General features: G+C 40.1%; 1 protein-coding gene across 6 annotated transcripts in view; it reads left to right on the top strand.

The window, feature by feature from the left end:
• Window positions 1-14319, top strand: part of PAK5 (p21 (RAC1) activated kinase 5) — a 332259-nt gene that overhangs the window by 210258 nt on the left and 107682 nt on the right. For 5 of the 6 annotated variants that reach the window (XR_014831914.1, XM_021077404.2, XM_021077406.2 and 2 more), the window contains one exon: window positions 9095-9309. The exons of the other annotated variant lie outside the window; for it this stretch is intronic. Coding sequence is in view for 4 of the 5 variants with exons in the window: in XM_021077404.2 (XP_020933063.1) it covers window positions 9106-9309 (204 nt within the window). In the remaining variant the exon portion in view is untranslated. The remainder of the gene's footprint in view (window positions 1-9094; window positions 9310-14319) is intronic. 6 annotated transcript variants of the gene reach the window in all.

Here is a 14319-nt window from a genome sequence, read left to right as displayed (position 1 = left end):
GTATATTCACATTGTTGTACAACCATCACCACCAACCTTTTTATCTTCCCAAACTGAAACTCTGTACAACTTAATAAATAAATAAATAAATAAATAAATAAATAAATAAAGGCGTAAGTCCCCATTCTCCCCTCTTCCCAGCCCTGACAACACCATTCTGCCTTCTGTCCCTATGAATTTGACAACTTTAGATACCTCTTGTAAGTGGAACCATGTAATATTTGTCCTTCCGGGTCTGGCTTATTTTACTTAGTGTAATATCTTCAAGGTTCATCCACACTGTTGCATATGTTTCATATATTTTCACTAGAAAAATAATACCTTGTGAATTTTTATACTGTGGCCCAAAACTCCATTCAGAGCCCTTTATGAGCATACCAGCATTTTGAAAACTACAGGTATTTCCCATCAGGGTACCATTATTCTTAGTTATGATTCCAAATCTGTACATCAAAAAAGAATGGTAGAAGTTATAAAAAAAATTTAAAATTACCAGGCATATATATATAATATATACACACACATATACACACACACATATATATATAACAAATTTCACTTTAAGCAAAAACATTGAAAATAGAATTCATAACCCTGAAATGGACTTTTTGAGACAAAAATATTCAGGAGGATAAAAAGTGTTAGTGGCCAGTTGTCATGCGTTTTCTAGGCCAGTAGGTATGCTTGCAGTCAGGTAGAGTGTTAATGTCTACCTGCAGGGTTACTTCATTGTCCACATAAACAAGAAGAGTGTCCTTACACGTTCTCCCCTATATGCTTGCAATGGTTAATATTGTGTGTCAACTTGACAGGGCTAAGGGATTTCCAGATGGTTGATACATATTATTTCTGGGTGTGTTTCTGGAAGAGATGAGCATTTTAATTGGTGAACTGAATAAAGCAGATGGCCCTCCCCAGTGTGGGTGGGCATCACCAGTTTCTTTAGGATCCCAGTAGAACAGAAAGACAAAGGAAGAATGAGTTCACTCTCTCCCTGAAACAGCTAAGACTTCCATCTTCTCCTGCCCTTGGACATTAGTGCTCCTGGTTTTCGTGTTTTCAGACTCAGACTGGGACTTAGACTTAGCCTTGATTCTCAGGGCTATGAGTATGGACTGAATTACAGCACTAGCTTTCCTGATTGTCCAGCTTACAGACAGCAGCTCATGGGACATTTTGGCAACATAACCACCTTAGCCAATTCCTATAATAAATCTCCTCTCATGTACATCTATACAAATCTTATTGGTTTTATTTCTTGGGAGAACTCTGACTAATACAATGCTTATTTCATAAGCCAAGGACTTAAGAGTTAAGAGACAGTCCAGAGAGGCTAGAAATAGGGGGCATTAGTTTATTCTATCATATGTGGTTTCTTAAAATGTCTCTACCTGCTCATCTAGTTGTAAAATGTGCAATTCAACAATCAAAGGAGATATTTCTTTCCTATGCTACATTCCACTTTGAGTGGAGATGGACACCATGGAATTAGGTAGGATTTGCTAGTATTCAAAGAACTTGACCCAGTAATGTGGAAAAATAGAAATAAGGGTCAGAGGGCCCAAGATTATAAATCTACTCATGATTCAAACACCTTACTGAACACTCATTCTGTATGAACTGCCACCCCAGGCAAGATGAGAATCAACACAGGTTTGCACCATTTGGAAGACCAAGTTGTGATCTAATGTGTTTCCCAAGGGAGAGCAGCTTCTTTAATCATTTGTGAGAGGCTAGATGACTTTTTGTTGTCTTTTTAGGCCTGCACCCGCAGCATATGGAAGTTCCCAGGCTAGGGGTCGAATCAGAGCTGTAGCCACCAGCAAGCACCACAGCCACAGCAATGCCAGATCTGAGCCCTGTCTGCTACGTACACTTCAGCTCACGGCAACACTGGATCCTTAACCCACTGAGTGAGACCAGGAATCAAGCCTGCACCCTCATGGATACTAGTTAGGTTTGTTACCACTGAACTGAGCCACAACAGGAATTCCTAGGTAAAAATTCAAAGTGGTGATTGGTAGCCCACAATTTACTACTCAGGTAAATCAGTCTTTTTGTCTGAACCTGAACCCAAAGGATGGATTTTTAAAAATTTTTTATTTACAATGTTCTGTCAATTTCTGCTGTATAGAAGAGTGACCCACTTACACATATACATACATGCTTTTTCTCATATTATCCTCCATCATGTTCCATCACAAGTGATTGAATATAGTTCCCTGTAGGATGGATTTTTTTAAGCTTTATTTGAATATATTCTGATATGTGTTTTGTTTTGTTTTGTTTTTTAGGGCCAAACCTGCAGCATATGGAAGTCCAAGGGCTAGGGGTCAAATCAGAGCTATATCTGCCAGCCTACACCACAGCCACAGCCATGTGGGATCTGAGTCATGCCATATCTGCAACTTACACCATAGCTCACAGCAACAGTGGGTCGTTAACTCACTGAGCAAGGGAGGGATCGAACCCGCATCCTCATGGATACTAGTCAGGTTCTTAACCCCCTGAGCCATAATGGGAACTCCTGATACATGTTAATTTTAACAAGTGTTTGTTTTCAGATGGTTTAAAAATATTTTGGGAAAAAATATACCACACGTGCTTTACCAAAAAAACTGTGAAAATCCAGTGGATCCATGATCTACCCTATAACTCCAAGTTCTGCTTCCCCAGAGGTCACTATAACATTTCTTTGGTTTTGGCAATTTTGTTGTTTGTTTTTTATATAGGATCAAAAATATATGTATGCAGCTATATCAATTTTAGGCATCTCCATCCTTTTATTTTCTGCTATGGTAGACAGAATTTGGCTTTTTCACTACAGTCTGCCCTGTGATTAAAAGCATGTGCTTTGAGATTCTGAGTCTCCAGCTTTGCCAGTTTCTTACCCTTGAGTTCCTGTTTTCTCTTGTGTAAAATGATGGTATGACAATGACACTTCTGTGCAGAAAGAATTAACACAGCAGGCCTGAGACTGCATATCTCAGAGAGGCCTATTTGCAAGGTCAGCCCTTGGCTGGCATCTGGAACCTTGGATTTTAGAAGGGTCCCCATCATTCCCTGATAAGAATGGCTCCCTGTGACTCAACTGTTGATGCAAACAATACAGCCTATGCTGAACCCACATTTCCTTTTGGAGTCTGAAATTTTGGCACAGATCAGGCAAAGGTGCCTCTCTGACGGGTACCAAACAAAATCCTAAGTTTTTAATAAGCTTCCCTGGTAGACAGCATTTCACATGTGTTGTCACAGTTCAGTACTAGAAGAATTCATTATGTCCCAAGTGAGTCCACTGGGAGAGGACCCTGGAAGCTCATGCCTGGTTCCTGCCAGACTTTGCCCACGTGCTTTCTCCCCTTGGCTGATTTCCCTTTGTATCCTTTCACTGTAATTAATCAGGGCCATGAGTATAACCCAATGCTGACTCCTGTGAGTTCTCCTAGCAAGTCAAACCTAGGGGTGGTCTTGGGTACCCTCACCATAGGGTTCTTGTGAGTTTTAGAATCAGACACATTGAACATTTAGCACTTTGCCAGGTACAGACTAAGGATGGACTCCTTGAGAGAAGAAACCATTTACCAGGCAGGTTTGAATTGAAAGTGGGTTCCCTACCATGTGTCTTTCGCCTGAGCATGAGATGCCTCACTGCTGTCAGAGCAAAGGCATCCTTAATGGAACATCGCTATACATCATGGAGGAGTTCTCCCTTGCATTGAAGCAAGTATGAGCTTCACAGGAGCATGGCTTTAGGATTTATAACTTCTTAGGTTTCCTTTTCCTCTTTAACTCAAACTTACTAGACATGGAGAACTGAGTTTATTACCATTTAAATTACAGTTGTATCCCATCAGATCAGAATGGCCATAATCCAAAAGTCTACAAATAATAAATGCTGGAGAGGGCGTGGAGAACAAGGTACCCTCCTACACTGTAGGTGGGAACGTAAATTGGTACAGCCACTACAGAGAACGCTATGGAGGGTCCTGAAAAAAAAAAACTAAAAGCAGAGTTACCATGTGATACAGCAATCCCACTCCTGGGCGTATATCCAGAAGAAACTAGAATGCGTGTACCTGAATGCTCATAGCAGTATAATTTACAATAGGCAAGACATGGAAACAACTTAAATGTCCATCAACAGATGAAAGGATAAAGATGTGGTGTATGTGTGTATACATATACATATATACATACATATATATATGACTTAAATAATTGGGATTAAAATACACACACTACTATATATAGAGTAGATAATCAACAGGACCTACTATATAGCACAGAGAACTATATTCAAAATTTTGTAATGATTTATAATGGAAAACAATCTAAAAAAGAATAAAAGAATATATACCTACATACATGTGTGTGTGTGTGTGTAACTGAATCACTTTGCTGTATACCTGAAACTAAAACAACATTGTAAATCAAATGTATTTCAATAAAAATTGTTTTAAAAAATATTGTATAGTGTCACAGGATACAGTGTAGGCAAATTAATTCAGTGCTGGGTTTCCTCTCCACAGCTGTCTTACTTTAAAACAAGCATAGTATTAGTTCATTGATATTTTATTTTTTTATATTCTCCCATGAATGGCATAACAACCACCAAGAAATTCAGGATGGGAATTGTAAGGCATTTCTATTCTGGTTCTAAAAATATTTAATCTAACATTCTCAGTGCCTATTCAGTTATGAACACGTGCAAAAGAACTCAAATGATTTTTCTAAAACAATCACCGCCTTGTTTTATTTTTAAATGATCATAAAGATTATTAAGATGTCAAGTGGAACTCAGCTAATGCATAAGCAAATTATAATTTCAAATGTACTTGTTTTCACAAAATAATACTGAGAGGTGGTCTATAGGGTCCCTTACTTATTTGGCATAATTTCCTGGCCACTGAAAATGTTCTAGGCCCTCGACCAACCAGACTGTAGCATCACAATCAAGATTCCTCCCAGTTGACTCAGTTGCATAACAGCTAATATAGTTACCTGGATTAGACGTTGTTACTTAAGACTCTGAAGCAGCTAAAACAGAGAAGAATGATGGGCATCTGAAGATGCAAGTATGGGATGATCATCAATTAGCTTTTTCTGTACAACAATCTATCCCAAAATGTAATGGTTACAGCAATGATTCTATAGGTTGGTACTTTGGGTCCTGCTCAGCTGCAGGTTCTTCTGTTGATTTTGACTGAGCTCATCTAATGGATAGATGCTGGCCACCTAGGCAGCTCTGTTTCCAGAGCAATTTGTTGGCTGGGCTGATTGAGCAACAGGGCTGCATGGTCTGTCATCCACTAGCAGGATAGCCTGGCTTTATTCTCATACTGCCTGCTAGTTCCAGGAGCAGTATGGAGGCAAGCCCCAGGGTGCAAGCACATTTCATGTTGGTATCACTGTTTCTGTTGTCCCTTTGCAGGTCATATATCCTAGTCTAGAGTCAGTGCAGGAGACACCTACTCACAGGCATGGACACTGGAAGGCATGAAACATTGGGGGCCATTCCTATGACAACCCACTGTAACTGGGTTCCTTTACCTCTTTATACTCTGGCTGAGATGTTCTCAAATGTTTCAAATCAATTGACCAGAGTTCCCATCGTAGCTCAGTGGTTAATGAATCCAACTAGGAACCATGAGGTTGTGGGTTTGATCCCTGGCCTCACTCAGTGGATTAAGGATCCGGCATTGCCGTGAGCTGTGGTTTAGGTCACAGACGCAGCTCGGTTCTGGCATTGCTGTGGCTGTGGCATAGGCTGGCGGCTACAGCTCCAATTCGACCCCTAGCTCTGATTCGACCCCTAGCCTGGGAACCTCCATATGCCATGGGTGTGGCCCTAAAAAGACAATAGGACTAAAAAAAAATAAAATAAATTGACCTAGATAGTATTTTTTTTTTTTATTATTTTCCCACTGTACAGCAAGGGGGTCAGGTCATCCTTAGATGTATACATTGCAGTTACAGTTTTTTCCCCCACCCTTTCTTCTGTTGTGACATGAGTATCTAGACATAGTTCTCAATGCTATTCAGCAGGATCTCCTTATAAATCTATTCTAGGTTGTGTCTGATAAGCCCAAGCTCCCGATCCCTCCCACTCCCTCCCCCTCCCATCAGGCATTTTTTTTAAATGTACATATATGTATGGCTATGTCACTTTGCTGCACAGCAGAAATTGAAGAAATATTATAAACCAATGTAGTAAAAATTTTTTTAAATAAATTGACCTATATTTATTAGCCTAATTATAGTAAAGGGCTTAAGGAATTTTTTAATAATTATAATGATTTCCTAGAGAGACAACACATCAAGTTGTTTTTTTGTTTGTTTGTTTGTTTGTTTGTTTTTGGCCACACCTGCAGCACGTGGAAGTTCCCGGGCCAGGGATCGAACCCGCGCCACAGTTGCAACCTGCACCATAGCTGCAGCAATGCTAGATCCTTAACCCACTGCACCACATGGGTACTTTCACATCAAGCTGTTTTTGAGCCCTGATTATCTTTCATTAGTTTTTCATTATCACTTTGTGTGAATTTTCTAAATTAGTCTGAAGTCACAACCAGGATGAATGGGGAAATGGGTTGTGATGAGGTCTGGGGAGCTGATGCAGTGAGGGGTCTGATCCCTGTCAAGAGAAGACACATTCAATGCTGTGGTCTAAATGTGTCCCTCCAAAATTCATATATTGAAATCCTAACCCCCAGAGTGATAGCGTTAAGAAGTGGGGCCTTTGGAAAATGATCAGCTCATGAGGGTGGAACCCCATGAATGGGATTAGTGCCATTTTAAGAAGAGACCAAAGAGCGTGCCCTTGTCCTTTCAGTGTGTGAAGTTACAGCAAAAAGGCAGCCATCGGGAAGCAGGTTCTCACCAGGCACCAAATCTGTCGGCACCTCGATTTTGGACTTCTAGCCTCCAGAACTGTGGGAGATAATTTCTGTTGTTTAAAAACCTTCTGGTTCCTGGTATTTCATTATAGCGGCCCAGATAGGCTAGCATTCGTAAAGGATGGAATAGAAGCTTTAGGAAACCAGAAGAAAGCAGGAACCCTCTGCTTGCTAAGCAGGGATAAAATAGTTAAAAGAAAAAAAAAAAAAAACCCAGGAGTTTTAATGGAGGAAGAAGGGAAAGGAGGGAGAGAGGGAAAGAAGACATTAATGTCTACAAATCGCCGACCCCAGGTGCTGTGCACTGAATGTTCTGTTCTGGATGGATTTAGTCCATCAGCAAATATTTCCTGTGTCCCATCATACGCCAGGCACTGTTGAACAGTAACAAACCAGCAGGCAGCATCACTATTCTCATGGATCTTATATTCTAGATGGGAAGTAGGCCCTGGACTTAGCGTTATACCCAACTAATTAACAGCAAGTGGATAAGCACAGTGAAAAAAATAGGTACAGAGCTGTATGAATATATATATATAACCCACCTACTCAAGTCTGAGGGCCAAGACAAGGCTTTCTCAACAAAGCAACACGGAAGCCAGTACACCGTCTTTTCTTTTCTTTTCTTCTTTTTAGAGCCACATCTGCAGTATATGGAAGTTCCCAGTCTAGGGTCAAATCGGAGCTGCAGCTGCTGGCTTAAGCCACAGCCATAGCAACACGGGATCTGAGCTGCATCTGCAACATACACCACAGCTCATGGCAATGTCAGATCCTTAACCCACTGAGCAAGGCCAGGTATCAAACCCACGTCCTCATGGATACTAGTCAAGTTCTAAACCTGCTAAACCTGATCTACAATGGGAACTCCATGCACCATCTTCCCTGATACCCACAACAGGCTTGTCAGGATTCTCCAAATGATCCTGATTGTCTTACTCACAATAAATTCAGAGAGGAGGGAGTTCCCATCGTGGCTCAGCAGTTAATGAATCTGACTAGCATCCATGAGGACACAGGTTCGATCCCTGACCTTGCTCAGTGAGTTAAGGATCCAGCGTTGCTGTGAACTGTGGTGTAGGTCGCAGACACGGCTCTGATCCTGCATTGTTGTGGCTGTGGCTGTGGCTGGCAGCTGCAGCTCCAATTCCACCCCTAGCCTGGTAACCTCTTTATGCCATGGGTGCGGCCCTAGAACAAAAAAAAAAAAATGTGTTTGACAAATGTTTACTTGTTTAACACTAATAAAAATTTTACGTGGTGAATATAATTGTTAACCCCATTTTTCATGTTTATATATTTTTTTCCACACAGATGTTTTAGATTTTAAGTGCACACCTAACTTTGAGGTGCTCCTCCTTGTGTGCTAGTCAGCTCTTGCTTTGATAACACCACATAACAAGCAAGTGCGAAATCTTAGTGGCTTCACGACAAACGTGTATGTCATACTTATAAGTGGGCTGTGGCCCTGTTGGGCTTGGCTCCAAACTGGAGGTCAGATTTGTGTCTCCTTTGTGCATCTCTCTTTCCAGAATCTTGACTGAGGGAGTATCGTCCACTAGAGAGATCTTCATGCTAAGAGGAAGGGGTATAAAAGGGAAGTGGGGGAGTTCCCATTGTGGCTCAGTGGATTAAGAATGCAACATAGTATCCTTGAGGATGGAGGTTCAATCCCTGGCTTCACTCAGTGGATTAAGGATCCACCATTGCCACAGGCTGTAGGGTAGGTAGCAGATGTAGCTCAGATCCGGTGTTGCTGTGGCTGTGGCATAGGCTGGCAACAACAGCTCTGATTCAGCCCCTAGCCTGGGAAATTCCACATGCTGCAGGTACAGCTGTAAAAAGAAAAAAGAGAAAAAAAAGATGAAAGTGGAAACATAACCGTGTCTTCAAAAACTTCTACCCTGAACTGATGCACTTTCTCTTCCATCCACAGTCCATTAGTCAAAGAAAGTCGTATGACCAAATCCAAATCCACTGGGTCAGGAAACTGTATTCCTTATGGTAAAGTGCAAGAAGAGAACAAAAACTTTTGAGTGACGTTGTCTAATCTACACACTCTGAAAATACCACTTTCATCTTTTGCTGCTGATAGAGGAAAAACTGAAAAGATAGAATAATGACTGCATTACTCATTTTCCTCTGGTTTTCTGCTGGCGATATATAAACAGCTCCCCTTTTCTGTTTGCATTTCTCAGGTATTTGCATCATGTTTGGAAAGAAAAAGAAAAAGATTGAAATATCCGGCCCATCCAACTTTGAACACAGGGTTCATACTGGGTTTGATCCGCAAGAACAGAAATTCACTGGCCTCCCCCAACAGTGGCACAGCCTGTTAGCGGACACAGCCAACAGGCCCAAGCCCATGGTAGACCCTTCGTGCATCACACCCATCCAGCTGGCTCCCATGAAGGTATGGCGAGGACGCTGTCTTTACCTTGGCTTAAGAAGTGTGCTCCCATTTGATGCAGGGCCCCTTCTTTATGGGCGTGCTATCAAATGCCTAAATCACATGTGTGTTTTTTAAATAGCCAGAGTTTATCTACAGTTAGTCTGCAATGATGACAATGGTCGTCACTTATGGTAAATTACAGTGCATGAAAAGGAACCTCAGCTTTCAAGTGTGAGGTGTGTGGGGTTTTTTTTTAACTGTGTAGATACAATGTGATCACTTTAAATGATGTTTGGTGGTCTTAATGCTAAAGAATAGCATCCATCACCTCTGGTAAATACCGGCAATAACATCCACGTAGACACATTAGGCAGCCTTGCGTTGTTTTGCATTTGCCTTCGGAATTTTAAACTTTTATATAAAATTTAATAAGAGATTTTAGCAAAAATAAATTATTTATATGTGTGTATGTGTACACACATGCATATACATACATATTTTATATACAAATATATACTTATAAATATCTTATGTGTGTATATATCTATAAATCATATATACATATATATGTAGTCTTCATAGTCTGGGAGATAGCTATTTCAAATGAAAGTGAGTCATCTGAGTCCTAGAATAGGGTGTAATTTACCTTAAAAAAATGGCTGGCAGATTTTTAAAATGAATGTACCTCAAAATAATTGCATTAAGGAGTTCCATGGTGGCCTAACAGGTTAAGGATCTGGCATTGTCACTGTTATGGTTCAGGTCACTGCTGTGACATAGGTTTGATCCCTGGCCTGGAAACTTATTTAAGCCATGGGCATAGCCAAAAAATTGCATTACAGCAGAAATAAGAGCCAACAATTTTCAGATTATTTTGGAGACTACAAGGAAAATCCAGGCACTGCAGTTTCCTTCTGTACCTCAGAATGAAAAGAATTCCCTGGACCTTTGAGTGACTCTGTATTCACATGCATATTGAATGAACTGGATTTAAGTGGTAGGTAGAACAATGTTTTTAAAGGGTGTAAAGAAGGAAGGTAGCTAACAAATTATGAGAAATGCTTCTAAGAGATCACCTGAGCTGAGTAAGTTAGAATTGTGATTCTATCACTTATACATGGTCTTGGTCATTCTAATCTAACATTAAATATGTGGGCTTGTTCTGCCCAAAGATCAATACAGACGGTTCTGATCCTGCATCTTGTGAATTTGATGTTCTGATAAGTTTTTGAAACTCTTCAGGCCAGCTAAAATGTAAAATACTCAAGAGATGGATATTTGAGAAGATAAATATCTGGGGACAGAAAGGAACCTGTCATTTTAAATAGGTTGATTGATATGTAATAGAAACTGACCAAGTAACCAACTCTCCTGGTTAATATTAGGCAGTATCCTACTATTGAACATGCTTTTCTCCTGAAAAAAAAAAAAAAAAACTAATGCCTCTCTAATGACCAAATGACCCTATCCAAAAAGAAGTTGAGATTGGAGAGAATTTGCTTTTTTACTTTCATTCTCTTTCTCATATTCTAAGTTTTGATAAAGCCCAGAAAACAGAATATGCAGTGTGCCCAGAACAGTTATCTGCTGTTGATCATCATGGCAAAGGAAAAATGCCCAAATGAAACAAGGGCTATTTTCTTACCCTTGAGTACAATTATCATTGGATGAGGAACATTGTGCAAGGAAGCAATCTTAGTGTAGCCTTCTAGCTAACGGCCCGGGATGTGCTCTCTTATTGGGGAGGATGTTCATTGTTGCATAAGGACAGAGTACCATTTATAATTCTGCGCCTGTCCAGAAACCAGCAGGCCCTGTGACAATAAATGAGAAAGTACCCATATCAGTGATAATCCACCGTGCTCAGTGGCTGTAGGACTGAAGAGGACCTTCCGGGAGTTCTCATTGTGGCTCAGCAGGTTAAGAACTTGACATAGTGTCCATGAGGATGTGGGTTCAAACCCTGGCCTCACTCAGTGGGTTAAGGCTCCAGTGTTACCACAAGTGGCAGCATCAGACACCATTGTGGCTATGGTGTAGGCCTGCAGCTGCAGCTCTGATTAGACTCCTAGCTTGGGAGCTTCCATATGCCGCAGGTGCATCCATAAAAAGCAAAATAAAAGGACTTTCTAGCTCATTTCTTCCATCTCTTGGATGGGGTGGCTCATTATCATCACAGACTTTATCAGTCGCACTGAGAGTTGAAACAAGCTTTCCTAACTGCTGAGCTCCTGAGTCCTGTTATTCTCTACTCATGTACTGGGCTTCCTAGACCTGATACCAAATGTGTGATTATCCAGTCTGTATGAAATGGGACTGCTTGTTATAGGCACTTAACATTTATACAATGGAATATTACTCAGCCATGACAAAGAATGAAATAATGCCATTTGCAGCAACATGGATGGACCTAGAGATTATCATACTAAATGAAGTAAGTAAAAGACAAACTTCATATGATATCACTTATATGTGGAATCTAAAAAAAATGTTACAAATAAACTTATTCACAGAAATGAAACAGACTCACAGACTTTGAAAACAAATTTATAGTTACCAAAGGAAAAAGGCTGGGGCGGGGGATGGACTGGGGGTTTGGGATTGGCATATTCACACTGTGGTCTATGGAATGGTTGACCAACCAGGTACCTGCTGTGTATAGCACAGAGAAGTCTACCCAATATTCTGTGATAATCTACATGGAAAAAGAACCTGAAAAAGAATGGATTTGTGTATATGTTTAACTGAGTCATTCTGTTGTACAGTAGAAATTATCACAATATTGTAATTTTTTTGGCTACACCCTTAGCATATGAAAGTTCTCTGGCCAAGCATTGAACCCACACCACAGTAGTGACTTGAGCTGCTCCAGTGATAATGCCAGACCCTTAACCCACTGTGCCACAAGGGAACTCCTATCACAACATTGTAAATCAACTATGCTTCAATAAAACTTAAAAAAAAATAGTAACAGAGAGATGACTGGAAAATACATCGCAAGTATGAATCCATTCCTGGATTTCTGCAGAAAGGACCCAAGGCATAGATTTGCCTGTGAGAACAAAAAAAAAAAAAAAGCAGACATGACATGACAAGAGTCAGCTAGGTTGAATTTCCCCCCAGAAAAAGTGGAATTCATTAAATTCTTTTAACTGAAGGACACCCAAGAAATCCATTTTATACTCTCACCGAACTCCTTTAGATGGAAAGACGAAAAGGACTTTCACAGGAGATTAAGGACCCAGTGTTGTCTCCATGAAGATGGGGGTTCTATCAGTGGGTTAACAATCTGGCATTGCTGTGGCTATGGCATAGGCCTTAGCTGCAGCTCCAATTCAACCCCAAGCCTGGGAACTGCTGTGTTTTGCAGGTGCAGTCATAAAAAAGGGGAGGGGGACAGGTAGCATATCTTAATATTTGCTTTAGATTTGTTTTTCAATTTCAAGTAGAACTCTAGAAATAATATTATTTTGCATATTTAACTTTTATTAAATGATATACTCTACATAATATGCTCTAACCTGCTTTTTTATTTACCTTTGCAATAAAGTAATTTTCTACAAATCAATGCTAATTAAAAACTTACAGCTTTTTAACAGCTTACCCATTTCTCTTTGAAGGGATATTGTAAAATATTTGCTATTTACAAATAATATTGTTATGAATATCCTTGTTCATGTTCCCTTAGGCACATGGTGAGAAGTGTTCTTGCAGGAGTTCTCAAAGTTTGGTTCAGACTCTCTCAGAGGCTGCAGGATCAAAATTATTTTCATTGCAATACTAAAGCATCATTTGCTTTTTAACTCTCATTCTCTCCCAAGTATACAGTAAAGTTTCCTAAAAGCTGCATGAGATGTTAACGTCATTGATCTGATACCTCATGTGCTTTGAGTTCTTGTGTTTTAAGTGTTTCTCAGTTTAAGTTTTAAATATGGTAAATATTGATAGATATAACATAAACCAAGTCTTTTGTGGTCCTCAATAATTATAAGAGGTCTTGAGACCAAAGAGTCGGAGAACCATTGCCTTAGGGCTGACATCAAATATGATTACATGTGACTTCTACAACCTGCTCCTCAAACACTACTAGGGTTTGTCGGTGTTTTCTTTTCCTTTTTTTTTTCCCCCTAAAAATAGGGACTCATATTCTCCACTCAGCTAGTAATCTTCTGGGGTCTACAGCTGCCTCATTGACTACTGAATGCAATATTTCATCCCTCTTAGTGTCATAGAATTTCTATAAGCCTCCATCCTAGAAAAAGGAATGCTCCTACACTGTTGGTGGGAATGTACAACCACTCTGAAGAACAGTTTAGAGGCTCCTTAAAAGCTAAAGGTAGAGTTACCATATGATCCAGCAATCCCACTCTTGGGCACATATCCAGAGAAAACTATAACTTGAAAACGTTTTGCACCCCAATGTTCATAGCAGCACTATTTAGAATAGCCAAAACATGGAAGCAACCCAAGTGTCCATCAACAGAGGACTGGATGAAGACGATGTCATATATACAGTGGAATTTTGGCCATAAAAAGGAATGAAATATTGTCGTTTGCAGCAACACACATGAACCTAGAGATTCTCATACTAAGTGAAGTAAGTCAGACAGAAAAAGATGAATATCGTATGATACCACTTGTATGTGGAATCTAAAAAAAATCATATGAATGAACTTATTTACAAAATAGATGCACAGACATAGAGAACAAACTTATGGTTACCGAAGGGGAGAGAGGGGAAGGGATAAGCTAGGAGTTTGGGGATTAACAGATACACACTACTATATATAAAATGCCCCATAAACAACAAGGACTTACTGTATAGCACAGGGGACTATACTCATTTTTAAGTTTTTTATATATGTGTGTATGTATTTTTGCTGTACTCGTTGAATATGGAAGTATCTGGGCCAGGGATTGCATCTGAGCTGCAGCTGCAGCCTATACTGTAACTGTGGCAACAGCAGATCCTTAATTCACTGTGCTGGCCCAGGGATAGAACCCCTGCCCCAGAAGCAACCTAAGCCACCT

The sequence above is a fragment of the Sus scrofa genome, chromosome 17, assembly GCF_054392235.1.
Source record: "Sus scrofa isolate SSC_HxYL_T2T_F1_AM1 chromosome 17, Sscrofa_HxYL_maternal_Yorkshire_Landrace_v2.0, whole genome shotgun sequence".
Classification (NCBI taxonomy): Eukaryota; Metazoa; Chordata; class Mammalia; order Artiodactyla; family Suidae; genus Sus; species Sus scrofa.
The sequence above is the reverse complement of the archived record's forward strand: the minus strand, read 5'-3'. Positions and strand labels throughout refer to the sequence as shown.